The following is a 17,921-nucleotide window of genomic DNA, read 5'->3' as shown; positions in this document are numbered from 1 at the left end:
AGCCTCTGTCCTGCCTAAAATACACGATTACATTCTACATTCTAAAATGATTAACTAGTCATCACCATCTTCTGTAATCAAGGTAATACAGCTTCAGGTATTTGTTTTAATCAAGGCAATAAAAATCTTGTAGTTCATTCTATAAACATATAAAAGATCAGTGTGGGAAGGATACAAGCTCTAACAAGCCTCCTCCATGCAGTAATACCCTAGCAGTTATGTCTTTAAAATCCAGTGTATACCTTCCATGTCCATGTGCAATACCTCACTTAACTAGAACTGTAACATCTGCCTGGGGTGTACACGGTGTTATATTATCAAAATGCGGAACACACAGACTCCCATAAATCTATGCTCCCATAAACAAGAGTAAGAAAATGGTCCTGTACCCCGACAGGGAGTCTAGGTCAGAGGCATTCCAGATGGACAACCTAGATCGCAGCACCCAGACCTGCATGGAAATAGCATGAAGAAGTTCAAAAACCCAACAAATCTGTCAAGCTCAGAGGGGAAGTTAGCAGCTTCTCAGGAAGAGACAGCTGAGCTTGCTCTCGCTGACCGCACACTGGATCACGACGCATTTCCTCTCCCAGAACCCCCTTAGCTAATTAAAGAGCCACCCCGACAAGGACAGCACTAGGGAGGCATGGTGGTCGCCATCTGTAGAGCTCTCTGATTGGACACCGTGGCTTGAGGATGAAGACACAGCGAGGGTGTGCCACTCTCTCCAGCGCCTCACTGCAGGCCAGTGGGACGGGGGCCGGGGTCAGGCACCTCAGCTACAAAGCTGGGCACAGCGCCACGCGCCTGCTGCTTCCGTATACACAGGCCATATGGACACACACGCAGCGCGATGGCTTCCGCACCGGCTCTGCAGCTGCCGCTGGGGGTGTATCCCGGCCGTCCCAGGCCGGCCGGGGTCGGCAGCGCGAGCCGCTGTGGAGTCGGAGGGGCTGGATGAGTGGTGTCCTTGCTCCCTGTGAGGGATGCTGAAAGTCCAGCCCCAGTAATCCATACGGGCTGACCGCACTAGGGTCTGGAAGTAGCTATCGAACATGTCAGGTAAAGCAAGATGGAGATGATGAAGGGGTTCATTAAGTCAAGAAGGATTTACTGATTACTGCTGTGTACACACACATACACACACACACACTCGCACGCCCATGTGCACGCACACACGAAAACATGTTCTTGGGTGGGCCGTAACATCGAATTCTTAACATCCTGAATTCAGTAAACCACACAACCCTCGTCCTCGGCCGGCCGCATAAAGAGTCTTAAACTCCACGAAATCGCGAGCCGTATTCATTGCAACCTTTGACCTCAGACCTCGCCCTTCGACCCGGCAGGGACTGAAAGGCGGCCCCTACAACAAACAGGCGTTTATCTCTGGGCATAAGGCACGGGGCGGGGGGGGGGGGGGGGGGGGGGGGGGGGGGGGCTTCCGCAGCCCCGCACTCAGGCCCACCCTCTCATCCAGACTGACTGCAGGGATGGTCTGGACAATGCCAAGCCAGCGCTCCCCGACTCATGCCCAGGGACTGAATGGCAGTTCAGGAAACACTTAATCCTTTATGAGCTGTAGTCAAGCCAATTAAACCGAAGTAAATGTGTTGAGCTGTCATGAGCTAGATAACTGCTCTCGGAGTGCTAAAGGCTGCCTGACTAGCTATGAACGTGGCCATGGTGGGAAATAGGATTGTGTGCACTCGTGCTGCTGCGTAGGGGGAGGGGCATAACAGGACTGTCTGTCTCGCATGCATCGGTGTGCATTAATGTATGGCTTGAGCAGATCTGAGCAGCATCTGTATCGTTGATTGTATGTGGCAATATCAGTGCTCACAAGCACCTCTGAGCTCATCTAATGTTGCACAGAATTAGACTTTACTGGATCAAATTACACTACGATGGCAACGTCACCATCCTGCCAACCTCAGGCTAAGATAGCCTGATCATCAGTAAAGAGATAGGAAGGAAGTAACATTTCTGTTATAGAGCACATTTCTGTAGATGTTGATCCAAAGTGCTGTGTAACAGTTCAAGATAAAGAAGATTCATAAAAGATATAAAACAGTCAGATATAAAGTTATGTAGCAGACATAAAACTGTATTTCTTTAGACATATAATGCCTTCAGTCTCCAAAGGCTAGTACATAAAAGTAAGTTTGATTCAAATTTTAACATTTGCTAAAGTAGAAGCACTTGTGATGTCCACAGTCGCCCTTTAACCTCAAGCCAGCATGAGGAAGTTAAAAATTGCTGTGAAGATGACCTCCAGGATCTGGGGACAAAATACGGGCACAGCAGATTTAACGTATACCTACCCAACCTTTTTAAGGCTTGAATTTGTATTGAATTCTAAAATAAACTGTAAGCAGTGATATGAGGCTAAGATGAGATGGGAGTAATATTCTTCCTCTTTTTACACCACTAAGTTCTCACACTGCAGACCGCGAGGGTTGACTGGCTCACGCCAACAATCATCTCATCTCTCAGACTTACAATCATCTCATCAGTTAGGAACAAAAGCATGGATCAGTTTTTCTAGCTCACCAGGGGAAAAACTATTTTATGAATATTCTTGAAATGGAAAACTCTAGTGATGAGCTAAATAGTCAAGTAATCTAGTGATTCTTCCCTGGTCACTGGGAGCTAGCACTGTCCTGGGCCTGGGGTAGTGCTCGTGTGTCTCCTCAGGTGTTGGGAGGCGTGGGGGTTGAGTGGGTGTCACCAGGCAGAGGTGAGGTGAACCTGAAAAGGCCACCACCCTGTGCTCATATCTGCAGTAGAACAAAAACACACAGGGTAACAGAAAACGGACAAAAGCATTCTTCTCCACAAATGAAAATACTGCATGCACTGTCCGGCAGGAGAGGGAACACACACACACACACACACACACACACACACACACACAAAAAAAAAGTCAAGGAATACTGAGCAACCAGATTTACTTTCAGTTCGGAAAGACTCCAAAACGGATTACTCATTCCAAAACAGTGAGGAGTGATTTCACCAAACTGGGAAAGAAAAGGCTTTTGTGTACACTGTGAACAGCCAGCTGTAAAGCAGGACATGACGCTAAACCTTTTAACAGCCCTATTCTACAACTGCAGGGTGGACGGAAAGAAAAAATATCCGCAAGTGTGTCTTTGTCCCTGCACTATATGTTGTGGGTGTCCTTGTGTGTGTGTGTGTGTGTGTGTGTATGAGAATTTCCAGCAATCACCTCTGAGAAGCAGAGACACAGCAAAGGCAGTAACGCAGTATTGCCCAGCCCATGTGGAGGTCATTTGGGGAGCTATCCGCACAGAGACGCACACGCGCGCGCACACACACACACACACACACACACACGTGCGCACACATACGCATACGCACACGTGCACACACACGCATACACACACGCACACGTTCGCACGCATACGTACACGTGCACACACACACACGTGCGCACGCATACGCATACGCACACACACACACACGTGCGCACATACGCATAGGCACACGTGCACACACACGCACACACGTTCGCACGCATACGCACACGTACACACATACACACGTGCGCACGCATACGCACACGTGCACACACACGTGCGCACGCATACGCACACGTGCACACACACACGTGCGCACGCATACGCACACGTGCACACACACGTGCGCACGCATACGCACACGTGCACACGCACACGTGCGCACGCATACGCATACGCACACGCACACGTGCACACACACGCACACACACACACACACACACACATGCGCACGCATACGCACACGCACACGTGCACACACACACACACACACACACACACAGAGGTTCACACTGATACACATGCAGGCACCTATGTATACTCAAACACGCATGCATGTACAAACACACACCCCATCCAATATGATTGTTTCATAGTATGGGAATTCCTGTCCAGGCACCACGGGAACTTCATAGCTGCACTCCCACTGCTGCACATCTAGCGAGGACTGACAGGGCAAAGCCAACCTGACCACACAATCTCTTTGTCCCCATTAACCTGGGAAAAGTCAGACCCCCATTTGCAAATGCTGTTCCTGAAGCAGGGCCTCTCTTTTCTCTGCTTCTCCAAGTATGCCATCGAGGGGCTTGTTGTGGATTCCTGTCCTGTGTTGTTCTTTCATATCCTCTGCCTGCTAGGGGCTGTGCTGCCCCACAGCTGATCCACTGTGATAAAGATGAGATTACTCTCGCTCTGAGGCTGATCTGAAACCGGTGCTGCTTTTTTTGTTTTAGCAGCGCTTTAGATTAGATCACAGCAGAGCGAGCAGATCCTAGGTCAGATGTAAAAGGGCAACGTCTGTCTCGACGATGTGCATGAGTTCCGATGAAGCTCAAAGGATCCTGTTCTTTCTGCCCTTGTCTTTGAACTGTATTCTCAACGCTGCCTAAATCAGCAGAAAAACGGCAATATAAAACACTCGTGGCTTTTGGGAATATGACTCACAGCTTTAGATCAGCCTTCAGAGTTGCAACTAGTCCTCATAGCATAAAGACACCATACTGTCTCCAGACATGACTAACTAGGAGCGTGAAGATGGAGAGTAAGAGCACGCCCAAACTGAACTCTGTGATGTACTTTTTGGTGGGGTAAAGCAGTGAAGCAGAACTTATTTTTTAGTTTTTAGCTGCAATCAACCAGCTGTTACCGTAAAATAAGTGAATAACCAATGAAAATATTCCAGGTCACATGGAACACCTGGCCAAACAGAGTAAATATGACTACTCACATGGCACGTGGCACGTGGAGAACAAAAGCACACGCTTGGTCACTTTGGGACACATGCTCAATTTTCACAAATGCATGTATTCCTTTAACAATCCAGTTTTATATATATATATATTTTTTTTTTTTTAATTATTATTATTATTTTTTTTTTCCCCCTTTTCATAAGATAGCAGGCAAAACCCTGCAGGTCCTTTTGCCTTCTGACTTTATGACCATATCCTTCTGCATGCTCATTATGTGCCGCATTTTCCAACCTGCATTATTTATATCTGTTATCCAACTGAAGTAAAGCCAGTAATAAAAGGAACAAAATGTAAAAAAATGTTTAAAAAACACCGTCTTCAAGGTTTTGACATTCCTAGACAAGTAGTACAGGCAGAAAAGGCGATTAAAACCTGTCAGTGTGGAATGTCTGTGATATCTTTTGTGAGTGTTGGGATGCAAATATGTATTTTATACACCTCTGGATTAGAATAAAGAAAGTGGCATATGCCTAAATTGCACAACCAGCTAAAACAATGTTTAATACACACACACACATACACACACACGCACATGCACACGCACACGCACATACAGAGATTGAGATAAGACTTTCAGACCCTGACCAAAGAAAAACAGTTGTACCTTGAGGAAGATTGATGCTGTTTTGCACCAAGGCTTTCAGGAAACAAAGGCAGCAGATAGCTGGTTGAGACATGTCCCTGAGCCAACGCGTGTGCTAAGGATGTGAAGTCTGCGTAACAGTGCTCCTTTGTGCCTCTGCACCTCTGTGTGCTAGCCCCCATGCCAACACACCTGCATACAACACCGCGCAGGCTCCGGGCTTTTGTTCATTTGTGTGAATTGTCTTTTCCCTGTTTCTCTTTCCTTTTAGCACGTGGCACATGTCTCTGGAAGTCTCTGAAAGTGTTTTAGGTTCTTCATAAAGGTTGTTTGTGTGCGTGTATCTCCATGCCATTATAAGCGTCATGCTTGGCCTGAACTGCAAGGAACACCTGTGCTGAGTCCAGGGTTATTGTAGTGGGATGATGTTCCTTTCATGGGAGCTCTGGGATGAGAGAGTAAGGAATGAAGCGATAGATAGTCCAGGATGAGTGAGTGTGTGGAAGATTTGACCCAATATTGATAAAGTAGCTAACAATGACTTAAAGATGTCTGAAATAGTTAAAATGGTCTCATTTGCACAAAACTGGATCTTGCTAGATGTTATTAATTCTCATCAACATTCACAATTTCAGTGAGCTATTACCTTGAATTCATGCTCAGATTTGTGTGGATAATTTAGGATGCATGGCACTCTCCATAAAGCCTGAGGTTTTGGCTTTGGGTTAGCTTTGGTAGTAATCCATTAAACAAAAACATTAAAGCTGTAAACTGCCGCAACTTGAGCAGCAGAAGGAGAAGTCTTGGCGTCTCAGCCGAGAGGACTGTCCCCTCAGAGCAAACTTCACTCACCTCAAATCCATTTAGAGAGCAGGACCTCTTAATGACCACGGCCAGAAGCTGCAGCTACACTTCCTACAGAGCCCTCACTTCGGCCTTTCTGTCTGTCTGTCTGTTTCTTTCTGTCTTTTTTATTCTTTCTTTCTTTTTTAAAATTTGTTTTTAATCTGGTTAAAGCTGAAGCCTGCGACTTCTCCTCTGCTCAGCCACAACCACCTGCCAGGTGTACTGACCATTGTGGTGGCCATGTTATCATACTACCACCAGATGGATGGGGACTGCTGTTACCCCCCACCCCCCCCCCCACCCCTTTCCTTTCACGCCACTTCATCCTGCAACCCTGCTGATGTTCAATGAACACTAGTGGATTGCAAATTACCAAGATTTTGCTTTCATGTTCCGAACTGTTCCAGCTAGTAGTTTTTCTTTGTTTATCATGTTAGCAGTTTGAGGTGACGCTTTCTTTCAATGTTCCGTCACAAAGACTAAACGTTAAAGTTTGCGATAACCAAAACACATAGGGAGGTATTTGCACCTGCTAATGCTGACAGCTGGCCTATTAAAACAAGAAAGCTAATTACAGGATGTTTCCAGTGGCTGGCATCATGACCAATCACAACTTCAGTTTGACTGACAAACACACACAAACACAGTTGCAGACAGTGACAAGCTAAATACTGAAACTTCAGCCTGCTTGGGCCTCTCCCTCCTGACATTAATACGATCCCATTTGAGTTCCTGTGATCTGGTAGACAAACAAACCACATCAGGATATATGACTGGACAGGCGCACACGCCACCTGTCATTAACCAATGAAAAAAACGTACTAAACAGTTGCATGGAAACCAGACAGAAGAATTGCTTAAATGCCCATTAAAAAAAAAAAACTATACAGATGCTGGTTTGAACCAAACTACCAAGGCTAGAAGCACATTTAGTCAGCTTTGCTGGACGTTACCTAGACATATTTATACACAAGTAAAATGAAGCCCCGAGCAGGGATATGGCATCAGCTTTGGCAGAGTATCAGGGCATAACTGCAAGTCATTCCAGATATCGTCTGTTTAACATTCTTGCAGATGTCATTTCTGCTCTCAAGACTTCATGAGGAAGTTTATAAATTAACCAATCAACTGAGTGAATTAAATTATCTTTGTAAAGTGCACCAATATTGCAAACTTTACCAAATTCAATTTTACATTTTTCTTAAGTGCCCAAGTAGTCAAGCTCCGAGAGTAGTGTATGGCCGCCCGCGTGGGTGCGTGACACCCCGCCACTCGCGGCTGGCCGCAGCGAGAGGGCCACGGGAGTCCAGGACAGAGCCGCCTAATGGAAAACACACGCCTGTCCAGCTGCTATTGAGCAGACAGCCCCAGGCTCAGGGTTCTGCTGAGCTCCAGGAGCTCCAAGCCGCAGACCCTCTGGCCCAGCGCGGCAGCGGCTCAACCACACAGAGATCTTCAGACGAGCGAAAGCTGGAGGGAAAGCGCTGAGCTTTTCCGAGACCATATCATCTATGTTTATCTCCATTTCTCTCCTCCATGAGCATGGCCAGGGTTTGGAAGACGATCGTGTTACACTCCACCCGCGTATTGCAAATAACGGCGGGGCTGCTTTCACTTATAGTCTGTCCGAGATGCCAGATCTACCCTATCGTTTCTCCATCCACGAGTGGCTACCGAATGCCCATGCACAGAGGGAAGCGGGACAGCCATAATCCCCTGAAACGGGCTGCTTCAGAACCCCTACCAGCAGCACACCGGTGTGTTCAACACATGGCTGTTTAAGCATGGACGCACTGCAACTGGAAGGAGACGTAATGTATGCTTTCTTTGTACCGATATTCTAGCGCGTCACAGTGAATGACGGACGTTGACGTTGCCACTACACAAATTAATGGACAGTTCAACAGAGGACACACACATATGAAAAAACCCTACATAATGAGCCATGAATTATGAATGGGCACTGCAATACTGCGACTATTTAAGAACCCAGATGTAAGCAGCAATTGCTCAGTTTAAGGGTATCCAACTCCAAGAGTCCTGATTAGAACCACACGTGTTATTTGAAGGAAAAAAAAAAAGTGGAACTGGGAAAATTTTTATTATTTTTCTTCTGTGGCAAGTTCACACAAAAGAATCTTATCCCCAAGATTCTGTCCAAATACCTGTGGGATGAAATCGAGAACGTCTTGGGAATTACTGGAGATATTCCCTACCAGCTGTCAAATATTTCCACATTTCTCTGTCAAAGTTTCTCTGACAAAGTCTCCAATACGTCGGACCTGGGGGTGGACCGCTATACCGGGGGGTGGGGGGGGGGGGTTAGTGAAAAAGCAAGAGAGGAAAACTGAGCAATGGACCTTACTTCCTTCCTGTAAACCTGGTTAGGCCCATTAAAAAAATGAAGCAATTTTCAAAGCCACCTATTCACATCAGGTTTGAAGGCTACACCCAAAATGACTAACAGATTCCACTGGCATTTCCTCATCTGGCCAGAAGGTCTGGACCAGACAAAGCAGCGCTTCTCTGGGGGAAGGAATAACAGCCCCTTCGCCTCACCACCTGGGATTTGGGATTTGGTTCCTGACCTGACCTGCCCCCACCGGTCCTGGCCTCAACCAACCACAATTGAATCCCTCTGGTCAAGGTCTGGCTGTGTAGGTGGAAAAGGTTTCTAAAGAAACCGGCTGATGGCAAAAAGCATCACAGCAATGGGGACAATGGAACTACAGTATCACTGGCACAGCACACACCAAATTAGAACCCAACCTCTCTATTTGTCTTTACTTCCTTCTGTGAGCTGATACCCAGAACAGCTGCTCCAAAGGCAGGGTGGGGGCTGTCTCATCTGGGCTTTAGATGAGTAGGAAAGAGGGGAATCCACACTGAGACGGGACAATATTAGCAAGGCCCTTTCAATCAAGCTGATTAAAGAGGGTTTGAGTCAATTGGTCCAGCCCAAAACCTCGGCAAAACCACATGGTCAGCCTGAAAAAACTTCCCAGCGATGGTTCTGGAAAAGTAGAAGAACGCCAGCTCTAAAGATCTGAGGAGCTGTGGTCAGTGGCACATTACCAAACTGCACCTACATTCCATCCCACTTTTCAATGCCTTAAAACATAGACTTGGTCTTGGGCGCTAAGAAGTAACCACTTCGGGGGTTATTAGAAAAACAGTTGGGTTAGCCCTCCGGGGGCTCTTGTTGAATCAGTGCTTGGGGAAGTGGAGCCATTTTAGGACATTTAAAAGCTTTTCCTTTTGGAAAAAGTTGCAGGAGAAAATTACATGGGAGCATCTGGTTAAAAGCATGTTGTGTGGATACGATAAATTTGGGAATATTTTCTGGCACTGCAGACAATTAGTAAAGTGAAACTTGAACTTCCCCGCTAAGATTGCAATTTAGTCTCGCTGCATCCACATTAAATGACCCCTTCATTCTCTCCATTCCCCAAAGGCCTATTTAGGACCTAATACAGGGCATGTGCATGGCCGCAAATCCCCAGACAAAGATCTGGCCAACGCAACCATGGCGATGAGGAGGACAGGAGAGGAGAGTAGGACCCCTGCAGTCCGGTACAGGAAGCCCTTGGTGCCAGGATGCAAGCAGGCAACATGGGCGTGCTTAGCTAATCAGCATGATGTAGCTACACTGACTCACAAAAGCTGGTTGCAATTGAGTTAAATTGTAAAGTTCACTGATTGCAACCGGTCCAGAAGGTCCCATTAAACCGAATATAATTATGTTTATGGAGAGAAAGGGGTAGGAGTTGGGGTGGAGATGGAGAAAACGAGGGAGACCGAGCAGCTGAGAGAGGATGGAGGCTCCAGCAGTGATCAAAATCTTCTGAAAACGGAAAATGAGTGTAACAGCCACCCTGTCATAGCAAAACCAAACAATCTCAACCATCCATTCCCCCGAATCTTTAAGCTCAAGTCCATCCTCAGCAACATACCCCCCCACAAGCTCTGAAAAACAAACATTTCCTTCCAAGTTTTCTGCAGCATGACTGCTATGTGCTGGAGCGTGCACACAGTGTTTTAACACCATGTCCTTCCAGATTAAACAATCTCCACACGCGTGTGATGTAACGTGGAACAGCAGCTCTGCGGCTAGAGCCTGACCCACAGTTGCAGAAATTCGTTTTCACAAATCCCGATCCTTCACAGCCTTATTCATTGTCAAGCTGTGGAAAAGCAAAAAACAAAACAAACCGAGAAACGCACAGAACTTATGACCTCCTGCATTCAGCCTCCAAAACAAACATAGCAGACGCGGTGCCAAAATGCAGCCTGTCGCAAAACAAACCTGAACATGCAAGTCCATATAAATAGATACTATATATAAATAAATAGATATGATAGATAAATATATCAAGCAAGCAGTGCAAGAGGGGCGTAATTCTCTGGCAGGGCACGCGATAGCTGTGGGGGAATGGAGAAGGGGGTGATGACTGTAGCCTGCATTCATTTTCCAGCGCCTGAGCCATTATGGTTGATAAAAAAAAGGCCCGGACTGTAGGCGGTATTAATCATCCTTCCTCGTGTTTTTACTGCACGCTCCATGAAACTTGAAGGTACAAGAAAGCTGTGCACCTCTTCATCCACGTAGGGACACATTATCTGGAAACCTCCTCTGTGGTACAGGGGACTCGATGAGGCAAACCATTAGTGCAGTGGGATTTGTAGGGCCATACACTGAAGGACTGGTCGGCTCGCATTTGCCGGGCAACCTGAACAGCCGGCACTTTCTGCGCCCGAGTGGTGCCAGACAGCGCGATTGAGATCTTGGCGGAGGAAGCAGGGGGTGCTTTTAGGAGGCCAGTCTTTCCTGGTCCGCTATCATACAGGCTGCTGTTGGCGAAGGGGAGGGGTAACGGTGATTACATTTTCCCCCTAATTTAACTTCCGATTCTAGTTTACTCTGGCTGTCGACCAGTTCGGAGATTATGGAGGAAGGAATAGAAGTAGATGGGAGGAGGGATGGAGAGAGAGATAGCCTGGGAATGATAAAGTACGCTGGCTAAGAAGGGGGAACAAGCAGCATTGGGGATGTGGTTAATGGACAGTAACCCCCTCAGTTTATTCTCCACATCTGGAAGAGGAGTGACTTTGTGCATGAACAGGAATAAAAAACAAAACAAACAAAAAACAAAAACTGACCCTTCATATGAATTACAATCCTGGATTTTTACTCCCGGTGCTGTGGTGCAGTAACTGACATCTGAGTCCATTGATTGTGACTGCATGCAAAAACTAGCCTGCAGAGGTCGGGGCACCCACATGACTACGCAGGTCAGAGCTAATTTTTCTAAAGAAAAACAGAGACTGTTGAGCCCTGATCAATCTAGAAAAGCCATCACACTTCCTGGTGTAAGCAGGACTTTGTTGGCTTTTCCCCCACCATCCATCCAAAGAATGATTACGGTGGAGAAACAAACGATCGCACCACGACACATGCGTTCAGGCATCTTGACTGCTTGTATGCTCACCACCTTTTTATCGTGCAAACCAGCGTGCAAACTTGCGACTCCGTTACATAAGACGGTGTTATGGCTACTTCATTTTCTCAACTGCTCGCCTACACCAGATGGGAAATGGAGGAGTGTTGGCTGATTAAATAACGTGTCTCTGCAGTCTTAGCAGTACCAGCTGAGCAATGTATTAACGTGGGGGTGCCACATGGCTGGAAGGTTTGTCTGATCCGAGGACAGGCAGGGCCGTGCTACATTCTTCAGTCTCGCTCCTGTGCTCTGGTCCACACCGAGGCCACACTAACTGCAACATTCCTCAGCCTACGGCTACCGCACTGGAACGAACTTAGTGACAAGCGACAAACACTTGCCGCGGAGCTTAGTATCAGCGTCCTTTCAGCAGGTCGTTGTGCTCCTTGCTTGGTTCTGCACGAGGCGCAGATGCTGGCGATGGGCCGGATAATTCGGGAAGCGTTTAAATTGCCATCCAGTGCTTCTCCCGAAGAGTTTACGGGCCATGAGCAACGGTGTGCGAGTTTGAAAAGCACGCGCAGTGTGTGCGGGGCCAGTTTATGATGGGAATTTTGCCGCAGTACAGAGGGGTAGCTATCTGCTTGACCACAAGACCCAGGGTGAAAGAAGAAAGGCTGGGGGAGTGGCCAGAACAGAAACTGGTGGGCGGCCAGTGGTGGCCATTCGGTGCACCTTTATGTAAACACTTATTTCACAGTCAAACTAAGAGGCCAAAAGTAGTCACATTCCAGCCAGGAGCTTTGCCTGGTAACTGACTCAGCCCCACCCACACACATCCTCACACACCTCCACGGCTCAGTAGAGTCCACTCGGCAGCACATGCCAATGCTCCATGTACAGGAGCAGAAACGAGGAGCTGCTGCCATAGTGGTGGTGCCACAACAGTGCTGTATATCCACCACATTTGATGTCATCTCGCTCGCTCTCTCTCTCTCTCTCTCTCTCTCCCTCCCTCCCTCCCTCTCTCGCTAGTGCTGGTTCGTGTAAGGTTCATGCTGTATATAGGGGCTGGCGCATGAGCGGGGCATACCATGCCTGCCAACCACACACAGGCCAACCCTGAGCTGGGAGCCATTAGACACTGCATTCTACAGAATGAGCGAAGGAAAGAAAAAGAGGCCATGCACTGCCCTCAAAAACAGGCTTTCACATGCGTGTGTTGTGTAGAAACACATTCGCACACACATGCAAGAGGAGTCTTTTTCCCTAATCCAAGCCCAACGCACTGTGTGCCCCCCAAGACCAAGAGTCCACCACCCCCCCCAGCGCACACACCAATACAACACAAAGGCTATCTGTTGTATGCTGGGACTCACCCATTTGAGGTCCCTAAAGACACAGAGCTCAGAGAGGAGTTCAGACTCCTGGTGTCCCACAGCTTCACCTCCTGTTGACGGTGCTGAGCATGCACGCACGCACGCACACGCACACACACACACACACACACACACACACACACACACAGAGCTTAAAGCCCAACCTACGTAAATACATAAGATGAACTACATATTTGTGTATGTTCACAAAGGTACTATATAATGCTCTTCCCTGATGTGCCTATATTCAAAGCCATCCTAAGTTGCATGCAATCATACACAGGCACAGGTCCAGCTCTACCTGGTTGAATCCAGTAGTGAGGATGTAGTCATCTTTGACCCAGAGTACGCGGGAGTCCCTGTTGGTCTGAAGGCCTTGAGCACACTGTACAGGAGAAGAGAAAGACATGCATGAGTGAACTTCTAAGTACAAGAGAAGGAACTGAGACATAGAGCCAACAAGAGACACTCGGGGTAACACAAGATGGACACCGGACACGACCTTCAGCAGGATGTAAGGGACTGAACAAGATGAGAGGACAGGGTAATGGTGGACGATGACAGCAATGTGGTCACTAGTGCCATAATCTCAGTGGACAGCGACGACTGACACCCTGACAACAGGTACTTCTGAAACAGGAGTAAGAAGACGAGTCTGTTTTCTATCCTCCTTTAAATCTGGTTTTATGAGGTTGAGAAGCAGATCAGAACATGTCTGTGACAAACGGGGGGGTCGGCATAAGGGAAACGATGATATTTGGCGCAGCAGAAGGCAGATCCATTACTCTGCAATCATCACTACGCCTCTGAAATAATGTCACTATAGATAACGATGTCAAAAACAAAAACAACATTGTGAGGATGCTGAGGAAAGCATGCTTGGCTGTTATTGATACATGAAGGAAAATGCTTCGAAAGGAAGCTGTGTGTGTGAGTGTGTGAGAGAGAGAGAGAGAGAGTGAAGTCATTCCTACTGGGTAGTCAACCATATTTCTATGATCAATGCATCACCTCTGGCCAATTATTGTCTGGTTCTGAAGATAAAATTAAATAAGATTATGTCTGCAATTTCATCTCACTTTTCAAAATAACACTCTTAATTTTGTAAACAAAACTTCATTCCTGAACTAGAAATTCTGACAAGTTGTCAGAACCCTTGCTCAGAAATGCCTTCATTAACTGCTCTCTACCATGTCTACAAAACGTCTTTGCATTGTGTAGAGACGTCCACGGACAGACACAACCTGCTTTGCATAGTTCTTGCCACCAGAAACATCCTCAGAACACTTCTCACGCTATGACTTGTACAATCGTCCTTGGTATTTTCAAACATCAAGAACCGTAAACGTCTGCATGGCTTCTGCCCCTGGGCCAATGACTACTCTGAACATGGCTGATACACTGAGAACTAGTTTTTCAGGCAAATACCAACCAATTGTAAACTAACTTTAACTGACAACCTTTAACTTTAACCAACACCTTCACATAAACAAGGATTCCAAAATGAAAGTCATGTTCAAATCGAGTTCCACACATATATAACCATTTGTTGCCTGAATCAATAATATCTTTTCACAGAGCTCTAATAACTTTGGGACCTGCAAACAACTGGCAGGTTGTGGGTTCAATCATAAAGCACCTATTATTTACAAGTCATCAATGTGAACAGAGCACACAGGTCATCTTTCTGTTGCAAAACTGTATTGAAAGAAAGCTAGCTGAGATGATGAGCCAGACCTATAGATCACAATCCTATAGATCACTCCTATAGATCACTATAGATCATAATCCTATAGATCACTCCTTCTGGCAAAACCACTCCTCCATCCTGAAGAATGCAGCAGCAGGCATTCCACACACACACACACACACACACACACACACACACACACACACACACACCAGTACACCATAAGTCACATCTATTTTTCATCCTTCGTTTTTCCTAGAGTGACACTTGGTGCTCAATCATTGTCAGACTCTCAGCCATTTCTGGACACAGGACAAGTACGACATCTGGCCCCACCGAGCCCTGATTGCGCACTTTTTGTGCCAGGAGATGAAGCAGTGGGTTGAAAGCACCCCGAGTTCAGCAGGGCTGCCAAACCAAAGCAGGATGGCTGGGTCTGGGTCTTGGTTTGGGTGTGGGTGTGGGTGTGGGTGTTCGCTGCCTGGGACACGGTGGCGCCCAGCTGGACCCAGAGTTTCAAGGTTTCCACGGAACGCCGGCTCGCCAGCCTCGTCCCCTCTGAGTCCTGGCTGTTGTTTTTACGGGAGTGCAGTCCCCAAGTCGGCCCAGGGGAAACGGGGCAACACGTGGCAGTGGGTAACAAAGACCAGCTGGTCCAACAGTGCTGACACTACAGGGAGGGGTTAAATACACCCCTGGTGACAAAGCGAGAAAGAGGGGGAATAGGATGGGAAGAGGATCCGCAAAGCACTTGCATGCTATCCAGCAGGAAAAGAGTTCTGATGTTAAATGATGGGGAGACAGTCATTGCCTTTTCCCAACAGTGGGTATGGATTCTCTCTCTCTGTCATGCATTTTAATCCAGATCACTGAAAAAGCACAGGAGAGGAGAACAGAGAGAGAAGGCCAGAGAGATATAGGTAGAGAGAGTGAGAGGAACAGAGAGAGAGAGAGAGAGATACAGAGAGATATAGGTAGAGAGAGTGAGAGGAACAGAGAGAGAGAGAGAGAGAGATACAGAGAGATATAGGTAGAGAGAGTGAGAGGAACAGAGAGAGAGAGAGAGAGATACAGAGAGATATAGGTAGAGAGAGTGAGAGGAACAGAGAGAGAGAGAGAGAGAGAGAGATACAGAGAGATATAGGTAGAGAGAGTGAGAGGAACAGAGAGAGAGAGAGAGAGAGAGAGAGAGAGAGAGAGAGGGAGAGAGAGATACAGAGAGATATAGGTAGAGAGAGTGAGAGGAACAGAGAGAGAGAGAGAGAGAGAGAGAGGGAGAGAGAGATACAGAGAGATATAGGTAGAGAGAGTGAGAGGAACAGAGAGAGAGAGAGAGGGAGAGAGAGATACAGAGAGATATAGGTAGAGAGAGTGAGAGGAACAGAGAGAGAGAGAGAGAGAGAGAGAGGGAGAGAGAGATACAGAGAGATATAGGTAGAGAGAGTGAGAGGAACAGAGAGAGAGAGAGAGAGAGAGAGAGAGAGATACAGAGAGATATAGGTAGAGAGAGTGAGAGGAACAGAGAAAAAGACAGAGACAGAGAGAGAGAGAGAAGGGAACAGAGAAAAAGAGAGAGAGAGGGATATAGGTAGAGAGAGTGAGAGGAACAGAGAAAAAGATAGAGAGAGAGAGAGCGAGAGAGATACAGAGAGATATAGGTAGAGAGTGAGAGGAACAGAGAAAAAGAGAGAGACAGAGAGAGAGAGAGAGGGGAACAGAGAAAAAGAGAGAGAGAGAGGGATATAGGTAGAGAGAGTGAGAGGAACAGAGAAAAAGAGAGAGAGAGAGAGAGAGAGAGAGAGAGATACAGAGAGATATAGGTAGAAAGAGTGAGAGGAACAGAGAAAAAGAGAGAGAGGGAGAGGGAGAGAGAGATACAGAGATATAGGTAGAGAGAGTGAGAGGAACAGAGAAAAAGAGAGAGAGAGAGGGAGGGAGAGGGAGAGAGATACAGAGAGATATAGGTAGAGAGAGTGAAAGGAACAGAGAAAAAGAGAGAGAGAGAGAGAGGGAGAGAGATACAGAGAGATATAGGTAGAGAGAGTGAGAGGAACAGAGAAAAAGAGAGAGAGAGAGAGAGAGAGAGAGATACAGAGAGATATAGGTAGAGAGAGTGAGAGGAACAGAGAAAAAGAGAGAGAGAGACAGAGAGAGAGAGGGGGGAACAGAGAAAAAGAGAGAGAGAGAGAGGGAGGGAGAGAGAGAGATACAGAGAGATATAGGTAGAGAGAGTGAGAGGAACAGAGAAAAAGAGAGAGAGATACAGAGAGATATAGGTAGAAAGAGTGAGGAACAGAGAAAAAGAGAGAGAGAGAGAGAGAGAGATACAGAGAGATATAGGTAGAGAGAGAGACAGAGAGATATAGGTAGAAAGAGAGAGGAACAGAGAAAGAGAGAGAGAGAGAGAGGGAGAGAGAGAGAGATACAGAGAGATATAGGTAGAGAGAGTGAGAGGAACAGAGAAAAAGAGAGAGAGACAGAGAGAGAGAGCTACAGAGAGATATAGGTAGAAAGAGTGAGAGGAACAGAGAAAGAGAGAGAGAGAGAGGGAGAGAGAGATACAGAAAGATATAGGTAGAGAGAATGAGAGGAACAGAGAAAGAGAGAGAGAGAGAGAGAGAGAGAGAGAGAGAGAGAGAGAGAGAGAGAGAGAGAGAGAGAGAGAGAGAGAGAGAGATACAGAGAGATATAGGTAGAAAGAGAGAGAGGGAGAGAGATACAGAGAGATATAGGTAGAGAGAGAGAGAGAGACAGAGAAAGAGAGAGAGATACAGAGAGATATAGGTAGAGAGAGTGAGAGGAACAGAGAAAAAGAGAAAGAGAGAGGGAGAGAGAGAGATACAGAGAGATATGGGTAGAGAGAGTGAGAGGAAGAGAGGAACAGAGAGAGAGAGAGGGAGAGACAGAGAGAGAGAGAGAGAGGGAAGGAGGGAGATGAAAACAGGAAAAAAAAAAGGAACCGAAAGCACGCAGAGCTACACGTGACCTATCAGAGTCTAATCAAAAGCCCATTTCCCCCCTACATCACTTACGCTGTAGTACAGAAGGTGCAATAAACGCACGTGCTCATCTACTATCCACCAGTGTTCACCAATAGTCGTCATCACACCAAGCCTTTTACACACGGGGAGACACCAAGTCCCGCTCTGAGGTCACACGCACACACCCAGAGACACACGTCCACCAAGCTTTC

General features: G+C 46.9%; 1 protein-coding gene across 2 annotated transcripts in view; it reads right to left on the bottom strand.

Annotated features, from left to right (window-relative positions):
- coro7 (coronin 7) overlaps positions 1–17,921 on the bottom strand; it is a 102,715-nt gene that overhangs the window by 58,805 nt on the left and 25,989 nt on the right. For both annotated transcript variants that reach the window (XM_027009128.2, XM_027009129.2), the window contains 2 exons: positions 13,340–13,423; positions 13,039–13,121 (listed from right to left, as the gene is read on the bottom strand). In XM_027009128.2, coding sequence (XP_026864929.2) covers positions 13,039–13,121; positions 13,340–13,423 — 167 coding nt within the window. The remainder of the gene's footprint in view (positions 1–13,038; positions 13,122–13,339; positions 13,424–17,921) is intronic.

The sequence above is a fragment of the Electrophorus electricus genome, chromosome 1 (assembly GCF_013358815.1).
Source record: "Electrophorus electricus isolate fEleEle1 chromosome 1, fEleEle1.pri, whole genome shotgun sequence".
Classification (NCBI taxonomy): Eukaryota; Metazoa; Chordata; class Actinopteri; order Gymnotiformes; family Gymnotidae; genus Electrophorus; species Electrophorus electricus.
Note: the sequence above shows the minus strand (reverse complement) of the source record. Positions and strands in the feature narration are given on the sequence as shown.